General features: G+C 37.3%; 1 protein-coding gene across 1 annotated transcript in view; it reads left to right on the top strand.

The window, feature by feature from the left end:
* Nucleotides 1-17,860, top strand: part of PTPRN2 (protein tyrosine phosphatase, receptor type, N polypeptide 2) — a 644,397-nt gene that overhangs the window by 593,073 nt on the left and 33,464 nt on the right. The window contains exons 17-18 of the mRNA XM_014945055.1: nucleotides 5,039-5,116; nucleotides 17,100-17,219. Coding sequence (XP_014800541.1) covers nucleotides 5,039-5,116; nucleotides 17,100-17,219 — 198 coding nt within the window. The remainder of the gene's footprint in view (nucleotides 1-5,038; nucleotides 5,117-17,099; nucleotides 17,220-17,860) is intronic.

Raw genomic sequence — 17,860 nt, 5'->3', positions numbered from 1 at the left:
TGAGCTGTCGGGTGGGGGAAGAGTGTAAAATAAAGTAATTATATTTGAGCTTCAGAAAGGGAGGCTTCCAGTCGTGTACATGTCGCTGGGTATCTCCAGCTTCTGGGTCAGCGGTCCAGTCTCCAGCTGGGGCTCACTCAACCTTAACTTAAGTCTAAATGAGTGCAGCAGTACACCGTAAAAAAAAAAATCCCTGTGCTAGACAATGAACTGGCCACCTGCCCACGTTTCTTCCTTTTAAAAAATGCTACCCTCCCCCCAAGACCTCCTTTCCCTCCAATATGTTGTGAAAACTGGGGTGAGATTGATGGCCTCACCACGGCTGGGAGTGGGTGAGGAGAATCAGCAAAGATTTAGTCCACGTTCCTCCCGTAGGTCTTTAATTTCACTGTAGCATGAGGCCAGGCAAAATGAGTCCTTAGGATAAATTTGCAGAGTAAAAGTGAGGTAGAAATCTGTTTCCCTCCTCTCTGAAATAACATAAAGTACTATGATAATAACTCTGCTATCAGCAGCTGAATGAAAGGCTTGCAATTACAGCACAAGAAGACCCTGACTGTGCAGAATAAAACTGTGATAATTACATCTGTCATATTTGTACTTAGTCCTCATTAAATTTCGGGAAAATCATCCAGTAGTAAATAATGTGCAATCTTTGCTTTTAAATCAGAGGTCATGAAAGTAAATGGGAATTCTGTTTTTCCTCATAGGGTGTCTGAGAGAGAAAAAAATCCCATCAACTACATTTAAAAACTCAGTTTGCTTATTACTGAAGACACCAGACTGAGGAATGTCATTAGCATGACAGTTTGTTCAAACACAGCATACAAATTTCATCACCAAGAATAGACTCTGAAATTCATAATGGCATTCACAACCAGATTTACTTCTTTCATTCCATTAGGGGCTTTAAAGGAAGGATTTAAAAATTGTTTTAAATTTTAATTCAAACATGAAGATGAAGACTAGTCTACCTTTTTAATTTTAATGCTGAGATGAATGTGATTACAGAGTTCATCTGCATTTGCTGTATATGCTTTCTTCTACAAAAGCAAACATTTTTATTTCTCGAGACTGTCTATATTCTGTGTAATAAATACCTGCATGAAAGTAGATTTTATTAGTATTGTAAACACATTAAATCTCAAAACTACACAGTAGCTTGAATCCATATGAATTTTTAAGGTGTTAATCAGAGTTCAACTTTCTTTCTGTTCTATTTGGTCTACATTGGATCGCATTCTGATCTCATATGATTTAGGAACATTTCAGCTGGACTCAGAGGATTTAGATAAGGTAAACATGGTGTGACTGAGACCACATCTCACTCAGAATCTTTCTGTGTGGAAAGTAAGGATCTGACAAGCTGAGAAGGAAGGTAAAGGGCAGGAATGAATCAGTGTATTATTTACATGAGATTTCAGAACAGTCATTGATACCTATTGAGGGTTTTACATGTTTACAGTTTTAGAAGACTACTTAACAAGAATCTATATGTACCACTCTGATGGCCAAATACAATAAATTTGAGGATTTACTTCCAGAATGTATTGATTTTGCTTTATTTCACCAGCATTATCAGTGAAATCATGCAGCAGCATGATCTCTATCTAAAAACTCAACAAAATTCAGGGTTCTTCAGGGGATCCTCACCTATCCTAGGATAAGGCAACTGGATATTAGGACTCTAGAAGGAAAAACTAAAGGAGTAGCTTTTATTCTCTAGTATAAAGCAAAGGTGAAATTGTGATCTGATTTTATTTAATTAAAGGTGCAACTAATTATGATACTGTGCTCTTTATACATTTTCCTACTTTAAGATACTGTAAGTCAACTTTCATTACAAAGCCCTGTAGAAAAAACACAAGTTGTTTCTGTAGTTTTTCTTTTCCAACAAGAATCTGAATGCTCCTCCTTTTTCTTTCCATTTGCTATTGATATTGGTAGTGCCAGAAATCACCACAGTCAATTGCATGGTCAGTAATAGTAATCCTTGATCCCTTTCTTTCCCTAATACAAAATCATGGAAAAATAGATTGAAGCATTATCAGCAGACTTGCCATTGTTGTACTGCAGCAGAAAATGAGAATTCCACCATACCAGAACAGTTGTAGTAATTGCAGCTTTTTCTTTCCAAAAATGGCTGTTCGATCCAGTTCTGATGTAAACCTTGTAAACTTTGTGCTTTGATGGGGACAGAGAGGGGAAAAATCTTGTTCTTTTTGAACAATTACTATTAGGGTGATTTCTGAAGGTTGTTCTGATGTAAAATGTTGGCAAACAGCCAATTTTTGTTTTAATACTTGATAGTATGGAGCCTGCTGTTCTCTGTTCTTTGGAGAATACATTTTCTGTTTTATTTTCGTGAAGTGAGAAATCTGACGGATCCTTGAAAGAAGATAATGACTACTGACATAAAATAGAGCCTTTTACTTGATCCTTGATTAGCTAGTTTAAAACCCATTACTGACTTTATTTCTTTATTCAAACTTTTGTTAACTTTGATAGATGAAGATGCCCTTGGTGTTCTTAGTGACCTTGAGAGAATAAAAAAGAACATAACAAAAACATTCAGGAACCGTCCATTGCAGCCACCTACTCACATTAAATTGAATGTGACCAGAATAGTGATTTTTCACACTTTTCCTGAAATACATGGCCTTTAAAACAGTACATATAATAGAAAATTGATGAAACCAGGAATTTCATTTAATTAGTTTAATCTTTGCTCTTATTTTTGTTCAGTTAAAGATCATTTAATAGTGTGATAGGGCTTTCAGCCGTCTTCTGTTTGCTCCAAGCAAGAAGAGTTTCTGCTCATAATTGTTTTCTGTGCAACACAATGTGCTTGGAATGTAATAATTATAATTGTCTTTCGAATTATTGTTAAACGGCTGATACACTTCAGTACTCTGTGCTTATTGTAATGTTTGCCACGTTCCAACAGCACCTTTGTGACAGAGGTTGATTAATGCTGAAATGCCAAGATTGGCCTATTCCTGATTTATCAGCTGAATGTTGAGAAGTATTTCCTCCATGACAACGCTATTTGCATCATCCTTGATTTCTTCTGCCTTTGTTTCCTGGCATGTCTACATACAAAAGAATTTAGTTCAAGAACAAATTCAAAGTAAATTATTATTTTTCAAAAGTTTGGTATATTCACTGCCAGTTACATTTCCAAGCCAGGCTCTCACCTGTTAGACAAGTGACATCATTTTCAAGTGGATGCAGCCTCCAGCAGTTTCCATTGGGAGCAGCAAGCCCTCCTCAGTGCAGGTCGATTTTTCTAAACAAAGATTTTTAGTTCCAGCATAGAAAAATGTTTAAGCACTTGATTAAATCCTATAGATCCCTGTGGGATTCAAAACAAAACAACAGAAATTATTTCAACTATAATAGAGCAAAAATACCCCTTTAAGCCTGACTCTGCTTAATTACATTAGCTGTTTTCAGCTCTGTTTAGTTCAATGTTCTTAGAAAAACAAAAAAAAGTTGCCCAGTTTGAAATGGTTCCTAAGGTCCTAAGGATTTTTTGCTAATAGTGCTTTCTGAAAAAAGCTAATTTTTCCCTGATTTCAAAATACGCACAGTAGTAAATATCCTGCTATCAGAATTGCTTTTGTCAAAAGGCAAAGAAAGCAAGGTTGAAATTTGTTGTGTGCAATTGCTTGTGAAGAGTTATTTGCTGATAAGAGAAGCATCTCAATGAAACTCAGAATAAAATGATGGTATTATAGGCATCCTGGTCAAGGTTTTTTATAACTATGGGTGTTGAATCAGAAGTAAGCTTTTATTCTAAATGGATTCAGTGACTTCATTTTACCTGTGTTGTGTTGTCACAGGGAATTTTAATAGTAAGTCCAGCTTAATTATACATCAGAAAATTAGAAACATAAGTCTTCTCTTCCTTTTTGCAACATTCATCATATTGTTGTTCTGTTAAAATAACTTACATCTGTTCTTTTATGGTTCTTCCCTCTTTTATGTTGCACATAATTATGAGGTGCCTTCTTTTACGCTGACATGTACCATCACTGAAAATTTTGATAGGCTATGAATAAATTCAGTAGATGCCTCTTAATGCAAATATGACTCACATTCATTCTTATTCAGATCTTTACTTATAGAACAGAATCGTGTATCGAGACAAATTCTGCCTTCAGCTACATGGGTATAAGTTAACTCTTGCCGACTTCAGTGTCACTGAGTCACACCCACACATCCGAGGGCTGAACTGGGGCTTTTTTTCTTTATGTTCAAAGTTTTGTCTTGCCCAGTTCAGGGTTAGAATGAATTTGTTTGGTTTTTAATCCTATCAGCAGATCTTCTTTTTCAGCAGAATGGGTCCTAAGATTTAGAACCAAGAAAACCACCCATCAGTTCAAAAACATTCATTGTAACACACTAATCCTATTTACTCTTGATGGCTTTGTTTCTTAGATTCTTTATTTTTTCTGCTCAGTGAATTTTCTGCTCCTTGAATTAAATGTAATAATTAAGGTCTTTAAGCAGAACTTCCTCTATTGAGGCCAAATCCATGCATTTAGATAAATCAGCTAACCAGAAAAAGCCAGAAACTGAATTTGTTCTTCATTTTTGCTGGTTTTTAGTTACATGTGCCCTTGACTGGCACAGTGGAAATGGAGAACATATTTAGATGTGTGGAGCATTCTTAACACTCAGCGTAGAAAAATGTTTCAAATGGTTCCTAGGTTGCTATGAAACCACGAGCACTGATCTCAAATAAATGCCTTTGTCAACCACCATAAATGATCTTACACTGCATATTAAGGACATAGGACATTGCTCATCATGTGTGCTGATATCCATCTGGTAGCATCAGTCTTTTGTGGAAAAAGTTCTCCTCTGAGCTTATAAATAGAAGTAAAATTCGTTGTTTGCCAATAAAGGATGGAGGAACATGACAGTCCTTTAGGAAGTCCCTTGTTTCTGCCTTCGCGTGCTTTCTGTCTCTAACACAGCAAGGGATTTTCTTTTAAATAAATCCAGTCTGTGTTCTCTTTGCTTGTTCCAGATGGACCATGACCCCCGAAACCCAGCATATATTGCCACCCAGGGCCCTCTCCCTGCTACTGTCGCTGACTTCTGGCAGGTAAGTTAAACATCTCTTTGAAAACTGAATCTATGTTACAAGTCAAATGTTTTCCTGTGCTTCTAGAAATGTAAGGGCTATAAAAATATGCTGTGCTTGAGTCACAATAGGTGGAAAAACCTTGGTTCAAATGTCATTAAAATCTAGTACGTGGATATTCAAGCCATTTATGTATATGACAAGCTCTGCTAAAGAATAGTTGATCTGGAAATTATATGGAAAACCTCAGGCCAAAGTATTCATATTTTAGTGCCAGGTCTCCGTAATTAAACTGCTGCCAAGGACTGGATGATTTTCAGAGGGTCTGACCTTCTTAAGAGTGTAGCCAGAACTCATTGTCACTTTCCAGATCAAAAAGGACCTAACAGTATGTGCCGTGAATTTTTCCATTGAAACCTACTGCTCACATGTCCCAGTTCCCCAAAATGCTTAAATTCTTATGTATTTTCCCTACCACAGGTAGTGAGTTAAAGGCTGAGTTAAGGCCCTGCTGCATAAAGCTAAGTAGGTGTATAATTTTTTGCAGGACTGGGGTTAAAAGCAGTAGTTCTGATGCACAAATGATCTTACTTTGCATGTGACTCTCTGATTTGGACATACACCACCAGGCCAGGTGTGTGTGATGGTGTGATGGGTATGCTGCATTAGATCTTCCTTTGTAAGTGTAAAAGTGTCCCTGAAAGCTTACTAAAGCTGTTCGGGGAGGAGGTCAGCCAATGCTTACTATCAACACGAACATATGTTTTTATTTATTCTTCTGCATTATGAATTTAGAAACTTTTGTTCTGAAGATAATATCTACATAAAAAATTCAGAAGTGGCATTGTATCTTAGGAGTTTGTCTCCATTGAAATAATCTTCTTTCTTCATCTGCATCACTTGGTCTATGATTAGAAAGTGTTAACTGATCCCTACTAAAGATACTTTTCATGTCACAACTTCCTACTATCTCTGATTTCCTACTGGCTAGGAACCGAGATCCTAAAATCAAACATTTTGAAAGTTTCCTCAATATTTAAATGCTCAGTCTGAGATATTTTGGGCCTGGTTTTTAGAAGTCCAGAGCAAATTCTTTCTGTTTGACGTCAGTTCTGGTTTAAATTTTCAAGTAACTTGGGATTTTTGTCTTCAATATCTTTTTTCTTTTGGTGAATGGATTCTTTATATGTGGCATGATACTTGAAAATGTGTTTCTTAAGTTAAACATGCAAAATCAAATACCATGCTAGCTATTCTGTAATGATATTTTATGATTTCTAAGTCCCAGGTTTTTTATTTGTATATTTTTGCATATTTATATCTTTATCTTTTGTATATTTTTATCTGTAACTTGACCTTTACATGTTAAAAAAATGTAGGTTCTCATTTTTAAAGGAGGCGTTTAAAGAACAAACTTTTTATAAGCACTGCTGCTCACACAGAAATCAGAATTAATCATACCAACATAGTATGAACGATATATTTTGTTCAGACACAGAGTGACTAGAACTGAAATGTTGGGGTTTTGTTCTGTGATCCAGTCTTCTTTATCCCAACTTTGTACTCAAAAGGTCTCTATCTTGATTCTTTCTTCATGCTATTTGTGAGTGGGAGAGTCCTCACTTCAGTTCTGCTCTTTGTAGCTGTTTCTCCTCTCAATTATCCATCAGGGAAGGTTCACTCCATCTCCCCATCATATTTGCTGTATACATCTCCACGAAACCATTTGGCAGCTGTGGTTCAGCTTCTGGCTAAGTGTGTCTATGTGTCCATTTTTGATGTGATATCCTTTGATTTTTTTCTTCTCTTAGGTTCCACAGAAAACTTTGTTTCTTACATTTATTTTGATGGTGTCTGTCTACCTATGTCGAAGGGGTCCATCACCCACTTGTCTTAAACTTCCTACAGATCACACATCAATGTGCTGGTTCTGTTCCCAAGCTTTTGTATATGGCCATGGTATCAACTAGGTCTAATAAACAGGCCAAGAGAAATTGAATCCTTTGGACACTGTGTCCATAACTGCTGAAATGTGCAAGTCAAAACCCATGGCTTGAAGCTGTGGTTTATCCCAGATTCAGGAGCAATTTTTATATCAATTTTTCACCTAATAGCATCTTTTTTAAGGTAAAGTATGGGGAAGCTGAACTTGCTATGGAAAATAGAGTATTAACTCCTGTCAGGGCAGCATCTTTTGATGTTTACTTGAATATGGTTTTCTGTAGTTTATACAGACCATGGTGCTGCCACCAGGGATTGTTTAAAGATTCAGTTATTCATTCCTGAAACATCTTTTCAGTGGTTCTCCTCCCTCTCCCTCCTCCACTTAATACCAGCTGTTGCTGAGCTCTGTTGCTTTTTTTTCCCTTTCATGTGCTCAGTGAAGCAGTTTTCTGACTGATAGTGAGGAGTGACTGACTCCAGAGAGACCTGGGACTGCTCTGCTCTTCCTTGTCTAAATGCACAATGTCATGCTTTAGCAAGTCCAGCAGAAACTCTTGGAGCTTGGCACCACGGTCTATGGCAATATTTACTAGATGTGTTGTTTCCTCTTTTTTTGCAGAGACTTAGCTGCTAAGATTCCCAAGCGCTTAGTTGCATGGTGGGCATCAGCCACTCCATTTTGTCTTGGCTGAAAGGCTACCCCAGGAAGAAACTGTTATAATTGTTTCCACTCCTGTAGACATTCCAAGCTGATTTCTAGAATACACTTGCCTACAAAACATTCGTTTTACTTGAAAGTGTAAGTAAGGTTCCTTGGCGTTTACAACACAGCTGATAGCCGTGATGAAATCCAAACTGCTCCAGATCTGACTGTCTAGATTTCATGCTCAAATTACAGAGACCAGCTTCTAAACTTAGTTTCCCTTAAACTTGCATTAGACTCTTCCACCCATCAGTGACTATGTCTACATTAGCAGGCAGTGTGGCCCACTAGGAATGGATTTGTAGAGTGGCACAGTTACTTCAGACCAACTGTTCCGTGGTCCAATGGACCAAATGCGTGTTAGCAGTTGAGAGGGCTACAGATGCGTCTGGAGGAAGCTTCTTCCAAAAGGAACCCAGTTCCTGAGCTCTAACACTGCTGTGTGGTGTCTGCTGCTCTTCGTATCTGTCATCTACATGATCATGTGGTCACATCCATTATTTCTATTTAAAACCAGACAGATTATTTAGTTTTGGATAATCTTTTTTCCTAGTTCTGTTGGCAGGCCTCTCTAAAACCTGTTATGTTGATCCAGTGCCCAGTATTTTTGTGCAACTGCTATTAGAAACTCAGCAATCAAATTCCTATTTACTGCTTTCAGGTTGCCCAGATCTGAACAAAGATCACGGTCAGCTCAGTGTCCTCTCTTTCCCAAACTAGGCAAAGTTTTTTCTTAGAACATGGATGATGCTGTGTGCAAGCTCATCTTGTTTAGTATTCGTACTACTGGAGAGCACATCTATGCCTATTACCACTATGGGACTGGTGAGGGACCAGTTTCAGTCATTTCATTACTGACTGCTTCTTGGAAAGCTATGTCCCTTTTTGGTAAGGTGAGGAAGAAGGGCAGGTGTTGTTCTTCAGTACCATCTAACTTGGACCGCTAGAGCTGGCCACTAGACTCAGCACTTCCAGTGCACCTTCCTGTTCATTTGGGTTTTCATGTTTACCCAAGAGAGATTAGCTTGATGGAAGTTTTTCTTTCAAAGACACAGTTTGTGAGCTGGAGATAGTCCAAACTCCTGTATACAGATAATTTTCAAACGGTGTTCAAACAAATTTTTTAGATGTTATAAAAATAATAATAATGATTTAAAAAGTAAGAGTCATACTCCAGCTTTTCCAAAGGTGTAAGGGCACTTGCAGGCATCAGCCTTCCAGAACTGTCTGTGTCCCTCCGGTTTACTTCTCCAGGTTATTGGCATAGCTCTTTCAAGTCAGCAAGTGCCAAGTTAGTTCCAACTTTTCTGGCTTACCTATTTCTTTGAAACTTTCCAGCCTGCAGGAGTTGTGTTGTCAGTCATCTCATTGATCTGTTTTGCCACAGGGCTTCCTAATCTGTCTGGGTACTCAGTGTTTGCAGCTCAAGCAGAGATTTCATCTCTGCCTGCATGTCATCTCTTAGACCACTCTGGAAATTTTCCAGCTACTACTTTAATTAATTTTGAAAAGCCTCCAGCTGATTTAAGTCTTATTTTAATTTCATCTGGTCCTGTTTTCGTCTCTCTTTACCAATTACTATTTCTGAAAGATATCTCCTTCATTGATTCTATTTTGGTTCAGTGGGAATTCCACCTCACGATTCCCTTTCTTGAAAACTGGATGCCTCTCCTCACATGGTATTAATCCATTTTTACCTGAGTGGTTAAACAATTTGCCAGGTCTGTGGGTTGTTTTCTTCTCAGCTGGAAAGAGAATTCATCCTCAGGATAGGGTTTTGCTTTGATACAGTTCCATTTTATTTACAAAGAAAGTACAGAATTTTATTTCCTTGAACAAAGACAGAATCAAATAACAGGCAATAACTTCTTTTTTCCAAACCTCATTCACCTAGTGTTTTACCCCCAACCTCTCTTTCAGCTTTTCTTCTACCAGGATCACAATGCTAGTTTGTCAAGCTGTGCTGGTGGTTTCTTTATTCCTTTTACACGTTTTTGCTGCTTATCTGGATTAATCATCTTGCCTTAATTAATGCCTCTCTCTCTGCATTAAGCATATCAGTTTCTAGAGAAACTCATGGGTCCATATGCCTCACGTTTCTCTTGTTTTTGATGATAACTTCTGTAATTTCAGTTATCAGGCTCCATAAAAGAGTTTGCTTGTTTCTTACATTTATCTTGAATGAAAGGTGATGATTTTGTCCAGCAGCTTCAGTGAGATTTCACTCAGCTCGTTCACATAACGCTATTAAAATTCAACATCTCTTTGAACATAATTCAAAAGAAAGAGGATGTAGAACATTTCTGATCTATAACAAGTTTTCTCAGCAGGAGTTCCATGTTGTGAATAATTCTGGAGGCATAAAATTTTATTATTTTCCGTATGTGCTGGGTTATAATTCCATGAAGTATTTGACATGAAGTACATGTCTTAACTTGCAAAGTATTCTAAGAAGCAAGAGATGATAATATGCAAGAAAGTATTCCTAGGAGTTAAGATATTTAGAACCAACTGTCTTTGCGCTGAAAAATTGTTCTTAATTATGGCAGTCTCATAAATTGCATGTCTGCTAAGGTTTGTCATCTCCAAATGGAGATTTCTGTAGGAAGCCATAATTTTTCCCTCTGGAAAACACCCCACGTTATGCCTTGCTTTCATAAATCTACCCATATTTGCCCTTCTTTCCCCTCCCCCTTTTTGGAGGGAAGTGCATTTTCACGTTTTTTTATTTTACTATAGTAAATGAAATAGAGGGAGAGATCAGGCAGTTCCTGCCAAGTGGCTTGAGAGGATATGCTTCTTAGGTGCTTTAGAAAATCAAATCATATGTGATATATATTTATATCAGTATTTGTTGTCTTTCTGTGATGTCCTCTCTGCCTGACCAACGTAATAAGTGCATGAACATTATGTAACTTCTACAGGCAGAATAGAGAAATACAGTTTTCCTCATTTTGTAGATGTTAAATAAGGCTCAAAGCACCTACAACAGTAAGTCATGAATTAAACACAGTCAACACTTGTAGTTTGGACAGGAAAATTGCCTGGCTTTTGCCTGAATAGATCTGTAGCCCCATCTAGATAGTTCCCCAGGTGCCTTAGTCCCTGGAGAGCTCCGGTGGCAAGGATGACAGAGCAGATACCACTCATGAACAGCAGTGAGTCAGACACAGGACTGGGAATACAGACTTCAGCTGCAGCCCCTTTGGGGTTAGGATGCTCCTCCAGGAAGTGAGAAAGAGCTTCATCCTACATCAATCAAATCATCCCATGCTTTTCATTACCCCACCTTTCCTCCACTGTTCACCAGTACATGAAATAGTCTTGAAATTGGGAACGCTGTTCACCCTTCTTGTTAAAGCTGGGCATCTGTTGCTGACAAACAAAAAGAAAGCTCACTGGAGTGGAGGTTTACACTGTTGTGATTAGAGGGAGTGGGGAGACTTCATCTCTGCTCCTTTGATTATTTTCTATTATTATTGCAATACTATTAAATGTAAAGTGCAGAAGGAGTCCCAAGAGTAAAGATCGGAGCCCTAATGTGAGCCAGGGAGTTCAGGTGCCATTTGCTTTTCATTGCCTCCAGTCCTGCATTTCTTAATCCAAAATTATTTTTAGAATAATTTTTCTCTACCCATATTCAGGAGTATATTATCAGCATCATTTCAAAAACTGACTATTGTTTTCCTCCTAGATCACACTAGCATGTTAAGAACCCGATTCCTGAGTTACAGTCACGAGGACATGATAAATCTTTGCATGTCTGTTTGGCAACACTTGCTTCTCTCTTCCAGTTTTGGAATTCAACAAAAGAAATACAAAATACTGTCTGTTGATTGTTTCCTGTGTCAAAAGGATTAGTCATCAGTGGAAAAATCCCATTGGGCAGGATACGATGCCCCTGTAGCTGAATGAATCTCCCTGCAAAATCAGTGTTCCAAACCCATGGGCTGAGTAAGAACAACTGTACCAAACCCTCCCCTGCTCTAGTTGCTGGTTTCTGTGCTCCCAGTTCAGCATGTTTTCTGAGTGCTGAAATTAATTTACAGACTAAATTATATTTTTTTTGCGTTTTGTTCTTCTGTGCAGAACATAGCGCTTTCAAGCAGTCTTGAATCCCAAGTTTTATTTTCCTTGCCTGGAATGGGACTTCCTGCATGTCTAATCAGTTCTCACCTTCAGAAAGACGAGCAGATGAAAAGCGACACAAAGCAATTCAATGTGTAAAATATGCATATTTTAATTTAATAAAAGAAAAACAGCTAGGGAGAGATAGGCACAGAACAGTAGCCCCTAGAGCTCCAGTAACTTGTCAAGCCACGTGAAATAAATATAACATTAGGAATTCCATAGGCATTCAGTAAAGGAGTGTGCGTTTACTGTGCTCACTTCTAATTATGGCTCTGTTTGGAGAAGGTATTTAGAAGTAGTCCTTTTAAAATTTCTATCCCTTTATTGTTTAGGCTCCACCTTTCCAATATTAAGATGAAAAGCTAATTGCAGATTATTTTGGTGGTCAGCACTGCAAGACTAAATGTGGCGGTGTGCTATTTAGTGCTCATATTTAAATTATTTAATAACAAAGCTTGAGTTAGGAGTTTACTGAGAAGAATAAGAGCAATTTATGTCTCAGAAAGCAGAAGTAATTGCAACACATACAGTCACCTTGAGTTTGCCTTTCCTGTTGACTTCCAAACAAGTGTTGCTGCAACATCAGGGACATAACACATGGAGCAGCCTGACTACTACATATTTATATATGGTCCTCTCTGATGCCGTCTTTTCAACTGCAAGAGCCAGATAGTTTTTTTTAATTAAAGATAGATTGTTAATCATTAATTCTTCAACATACAGATATGGTTAGCTGTCTGGCACAGCTATGACCCTGCAAATGGCAATTCTGACTTTGCCAGATTTGGCCCACTTCATATGAAAATGATAAGTCAATTTCAACCAAGTTTCACAAAAAAAGGTTGCATTTTGACTCGCAACATTGCGAAGTTCTAGTTGATAACAAAAATCTGAATTCCCCCCCAATTTACTTTTTTTCTGTTAAAAGCTTCCCACTTTTTTAACCCATTAAAACATTGGGGTTTGGGTTTAAAATATTCCAGAAAATGCCATTTTCTGACTGTCTCCATTCAATACACTGTTTCCTATTTCCAGTGAAGAACTTGAAAGAAGTCATAGTTGAGTTAATTACTTTCAAGATATGTAATGGGATGAATATTATCTGATCCAGAAAGGGTTCGTACCTTGCTTTGTTGGTGGTTTAGGAGCTGTGTTTATTCATGTTGAGTTTTAATTATCATTAGAAATTATTTAGGTTTTGTTCGCTTGTTTATCTGATGTTCCAAGTAGTTGCATTTGCCAACTATTTGGGAAGCCTAAAAGACTGAAAAGATGGATTCTTCATTTACTGGAGATCTCTTCCAGAATGCAGATGGTGCGATTAGCCTGTTATTTTTAGTGAACAGGCTGGATTTAACTGATTAGCCTATCTATTTTCTACTTCTAAATCATCACATTTTAGAGACTTCACCACCAGTCGCTGTCAAAAGAAGAGTGTCTGGTCGGAGCACATGTCTTGTCATTTCCCCATCACTAAACTAAAGTTGAAAATGACTGGAAAAGGGATTTGGAGTGGATCATTTGTTATAAAAAGAAGCTTAGTAATCATGAAGTGTCTGAAAAAACTAAAGGGATTCATATAACCATTTTATTTACAGGCTGGTAAACAAGGAAATTTTAAAATACAAGCTTTCAAAAACTAGTGTTTACCAGATTGGGCAATATTGTGGCACTGATTCTCCTATTTGTGACTTTATTTTTCTCCTTACTTGAAAAACCAATTCTGTGCTCCTTTGCAAGTAATTCGTACTAAATATAACTCATCCTAATGTGGAAGTCCTTTGTATGGGACTGGCACACTAGATAACCACAGCATGAGGTCTCTACACATGGTGGATTTCATCAACGGGGAATCCTGCGGGTGTCAAATGCGCTGCTCATCTTTGGGTTGCTGGATTCAGCCTGTAATTTGCAATAAATGGAAAGGGATAGTTTATTCTATTATTGAAGTGTTATTCTTGTCTAAGAAATGTTTTGAGAATGATGCATACAGCAGAACCTCATTAAAGATCATTAACTCTCTAGGCATATAGGCTGAAGGTAGACATGTCCCACAAAATTATACACTGTCTTCACTTTTCAGCAAAGCACGCATGTCAATGCTCTGTAGTGAGCTCCTATATGTATCTCAGACACAAAACTGCCTGTGCTAAGTGATCAAATAAGTTTAGTTGTATATATTGTATATAAGATATGATATATATGAATAATTTTATAGATATTCAGTTCTTATAGACACTTAGATTCTAAGGCTTGATTTTGCTGTGTTCTACCCAAAAAGAAAAGCCTCTGCCCTGAGGACCTTTTGTTCTTTTTATTCTTATATCACATGCATTGACTGACTTTCTATTGTGCAAGCATACGAAGTTCAGAATTACCTTAATTGCTGTGAATTTACAACTGATCCTCCTCCTTTATTCACCAAGCCCAGCTGAAATGCCTCTTTGGTAACCAGAGGCCCTTCTCCGAAGGCTGCTCTGGGATTGGGCGGACTGAGTCTGTGCTACCTGTTCATTCATTAATTACAAAGACACTTGGGGACACTTTCTAATACGTGGCCACGTTTGGACACTGTGATCACAGCAAAGTGTTAGGTATTGGGAGATGTGGATGCTGAAAAACCCACCAACAAGTTAAAGACAGGGCAGTGAACAGGCAACAGTATAAACCTCTGTGAACTGCCTTTAACTCTTCTACATTATTTGGGAAGAAATCCAGATAACAGCCTGATGGTCTAATATTTATCAAGGAGACAAAGAAAATGCTGTATTCTTCCAGTCACAGGCTGTGAGTCTTAGTGAAAATCCCCTCCCAATGGTAAGCACAGGAGATGCAGTGACAATTGCTTGTAACAGGGATGACAGCACTAGATTGTATTGCCTTCTTGATTTAGTAGATTTGACTTCTACGTTTTCGCACAATGACCTAAAAGAAATATTATACCCCAGAGTAATTTTGAAATTGTTTGTTTAAATTAACTTTCATTTGGATTTATGCTTAATGAAATCTTCAGAGATGCAGACAGCCCCTCTCTAATGAAATGCTGTATCTTTGAACCAATGAACAGGGTTGCCAAACTGTAAGGATTCCTCTCTAAACGAGTGGGCTTTTATAATGTTACACTTGGGTGGCACAAGCAGAGTGCTAGATGATTAGTTTATGGTCTAGATCATTGTATTTTTATTACACTCATAAAAACTGTGTTTCTCCTCATTTTCGTAATGGCTTCAATGAGCTTCTATACCTTCTAGAGGCACATTAAATCGTTATGTGATGAAAGTACTGATTTAGTGGGGCTAGTTTTAAAGTAAGATACATGTTTTGAATTCTTATCTTAGTCTGATTGCTGACTAAAAAAGGTGAAACTGCGTTAGAATGAATGAAATCTGTATCCTCTTCCTTACATACAAAGAAGGTTCCCAGCTGTGGCCCAAAACAAATGCAATACAAAAAAGATACAAATGATAAATCTACATCTGTCTATAAAATAAATTATCTATCAATTTAAGGTATTTTTGATGGTTTTCTGGCATTGTGTGTTTTAATAGGAAGATGATTGGATTACAGATATTTTTAGTTAAAAAATCTTTTTAAGGGAGAAAAGATAAGAAAGATTATTTTATTCATTACATTCAACTCTGATTTTTTTCCCCACTTCTATTCAAAATTATAAATAACCCTATTTTGTGCAAATCCTAGTTTCATTTCTCTAAATAATCCTAAGCTAGTTTTAAAAGTTGATTTAATTATGTTGCAAATTGGAAAAAAAAAAGGAAGAAAAAATGTTATTTGTTTCTCTATATGCAAGCTATTCTTAAAAGAGAAGACAACATCATTATCCATGAATGGGAAACCTTTTTATTTGATATGTAATTAAAAAAAAATAATCCTTGAATTGAATGTATCATCTCATCTTTGCACAGTTTAGACAAAGACCTTTTTTGTTTACAAAATTTACATGTCAATACAGTTGCTTATAAATATTTCTGTGAAATAAACATAACCCTTCACAAAAAGAGCAGTTTACTCTTCATTCAGTAATTTTATATGCTAGCAAAAAGACAATGAAAGTTGTATGCAAATATAACATCAATGTACAGCATAATAATAACAGTTTTTAGTGATTATGCTGCTTGGTATTAATTCATAGGAGCCTTTTTGTTCAGCCATGGGCTGTGTTTGGAACAGAGATACGCCAGACCAGAGCATCTCTGCTTGTTCTGCTGTTTGTGGGAGACATCCACAAATCCTTTAGTTGAGGATGCGTGGATTCCTGTATCCTACCCTGTAGCTGGTCAAAATTATAAAGCAAACGTTCTGGTAGTGAAGAGGCACTGTTTTCCTCTGTTCCTGCTGTACCTGTGCTCTGTGAGTGCACGATCTGCAGCAGGAGTTGGACTTTCCTTCTACCTCCAGGAAAAAAAAAAAAAAAAGGGAAAAAGAGAGAGAAAAAAGGAAAGGGGAGCGAGGGGGGAGCAAATAATTAAGTAACGAAAAAGGAAAATAAAAGGGAAAAAAGACAATTAAAACATAAAGAAAGGGATAAAGAAGGAAAAATGAAAGGAAGGAAAGAAAAAAGGAAGAAAGGAAGGAGGAAGAAAGTAATGCACATTTGCAATGAATCTTTCATAAATGTGCCTTTGGAAGAACAATTTCTCCATTTGAAATATTTCTGGAAGAACAGATCTGGTTTGGTTTTTTCCTGCCTTTTACTTATAGCTGTTGTTCAGATGCAACTTTTGTGGTTGTTTCAGCAATGCAGTACTTTAATAGCTTTAGCTACATGACAAACTAAAAAGACACAGGATTGAGGACACAAACAGGTTTCAGTACATGCGACTTTAGTAGGTCCATGCTGTTTACTAATAAATATCAAATCCCAAATAGTTGTGTGTTCTGCGAGCATTGTTCAGTGTTCCCTTTATGGATCTGAAAGTTTGACAGAAAAGCAGCTGAACATGGTACCAGGAACGAGGAGAGATTTTGTGGAAGACCCAAATTGAAATAGCTGGAAATTCTTTAATATTTCATGGACGCCTGCAAAATATGGTGCCAGTTTATTCAGGGATTTGAAAGCAGCTGCAGAGTAAAAGTGTCTAATGAAAATGAAATAAATTTCCTGTGAATGGAATAAATTTTGATTGTGTGTCTGAGTGCAGTAATTATACATGTCACGCAGTAATTAGGCAGTCACAATGTGGCCACGGTGTCTTTCTTTGTCTGCAGATGGTCTGGGAGAACGGCTGTGTCGTTATTGTCATGCTGACACCCCTCGCAGAAAACGGAGTCAAACAGTGCTACCACTATTGGCCAGACGAAGGGTCAAACCTCTACCACATCTATGAGGTACCTAAACAGCATATCTGGTAGTAAACGTGACAGTAAGTGTCCAGGTTGATTTCCTATGGGGCAAAACAGTGTTTAAGCCAATCTAACCTGGAGGTCGAGCCAAGGGCTCTTAAATACTCTTCGTGTGCCTTCGAGTAGTTTTATATCTGTGAAAAATTCAAGCTCAATTTTAATCACAAGGTAGTTTCCGCTGAATAAAATTTAGTCGATAATGAGCCAAGAATTACAATGAAAAAAGGACAACAATTTTGTTTTTCAAGTGGTTTTGCAAGTGGTTGAAATGTGAAACTGTGTATTTATATTTTATAGGAAAATAGTATTTTTAGAACTAGTGAATTTTGCCTTAGGAAAGCCATATGTATGTCTTTGCAGAAAAGCCTCTATATGGCTTTAGTAATTAATGCTACCTATTTTTACCTCTTGCTTCAGCCACAACAACAAATACATATTTTTATTTTCTGCTTTACAGTTCTAGCTTAAAATAACCTATCACCAGTTCTCTTGAAATGTACCATTGACAACGGTTGTCAGATTTTTCCAGTTGTCCAGCTGAGCAGGGGAAGAAAATAATACCACAATGCCAAATAAGAATAGGAAAATGTGAAGAAAGACAGTTATTTAAACTAAAATGTGAACAA

Source organism: Calidris pugnax, unplaced genomic scaffold, assembly GCF_001431845.1.
Source record: "Calidris pugnax isolate Ruff unplaced genomic scaffold, ASM143184v1 scaffold54, whole genome shotgun sequence".
Lineage (NCBI taxonomy): Eukaryota > Metazoa > Chordata > Aves > Charadriiformes > Scolopacidae > Calidris > Calidris pugnax.
Note: the sequence above shows the minus strand (reverse complement) of the source record. Positions and strands in the feature narration are given on the sequence as shown.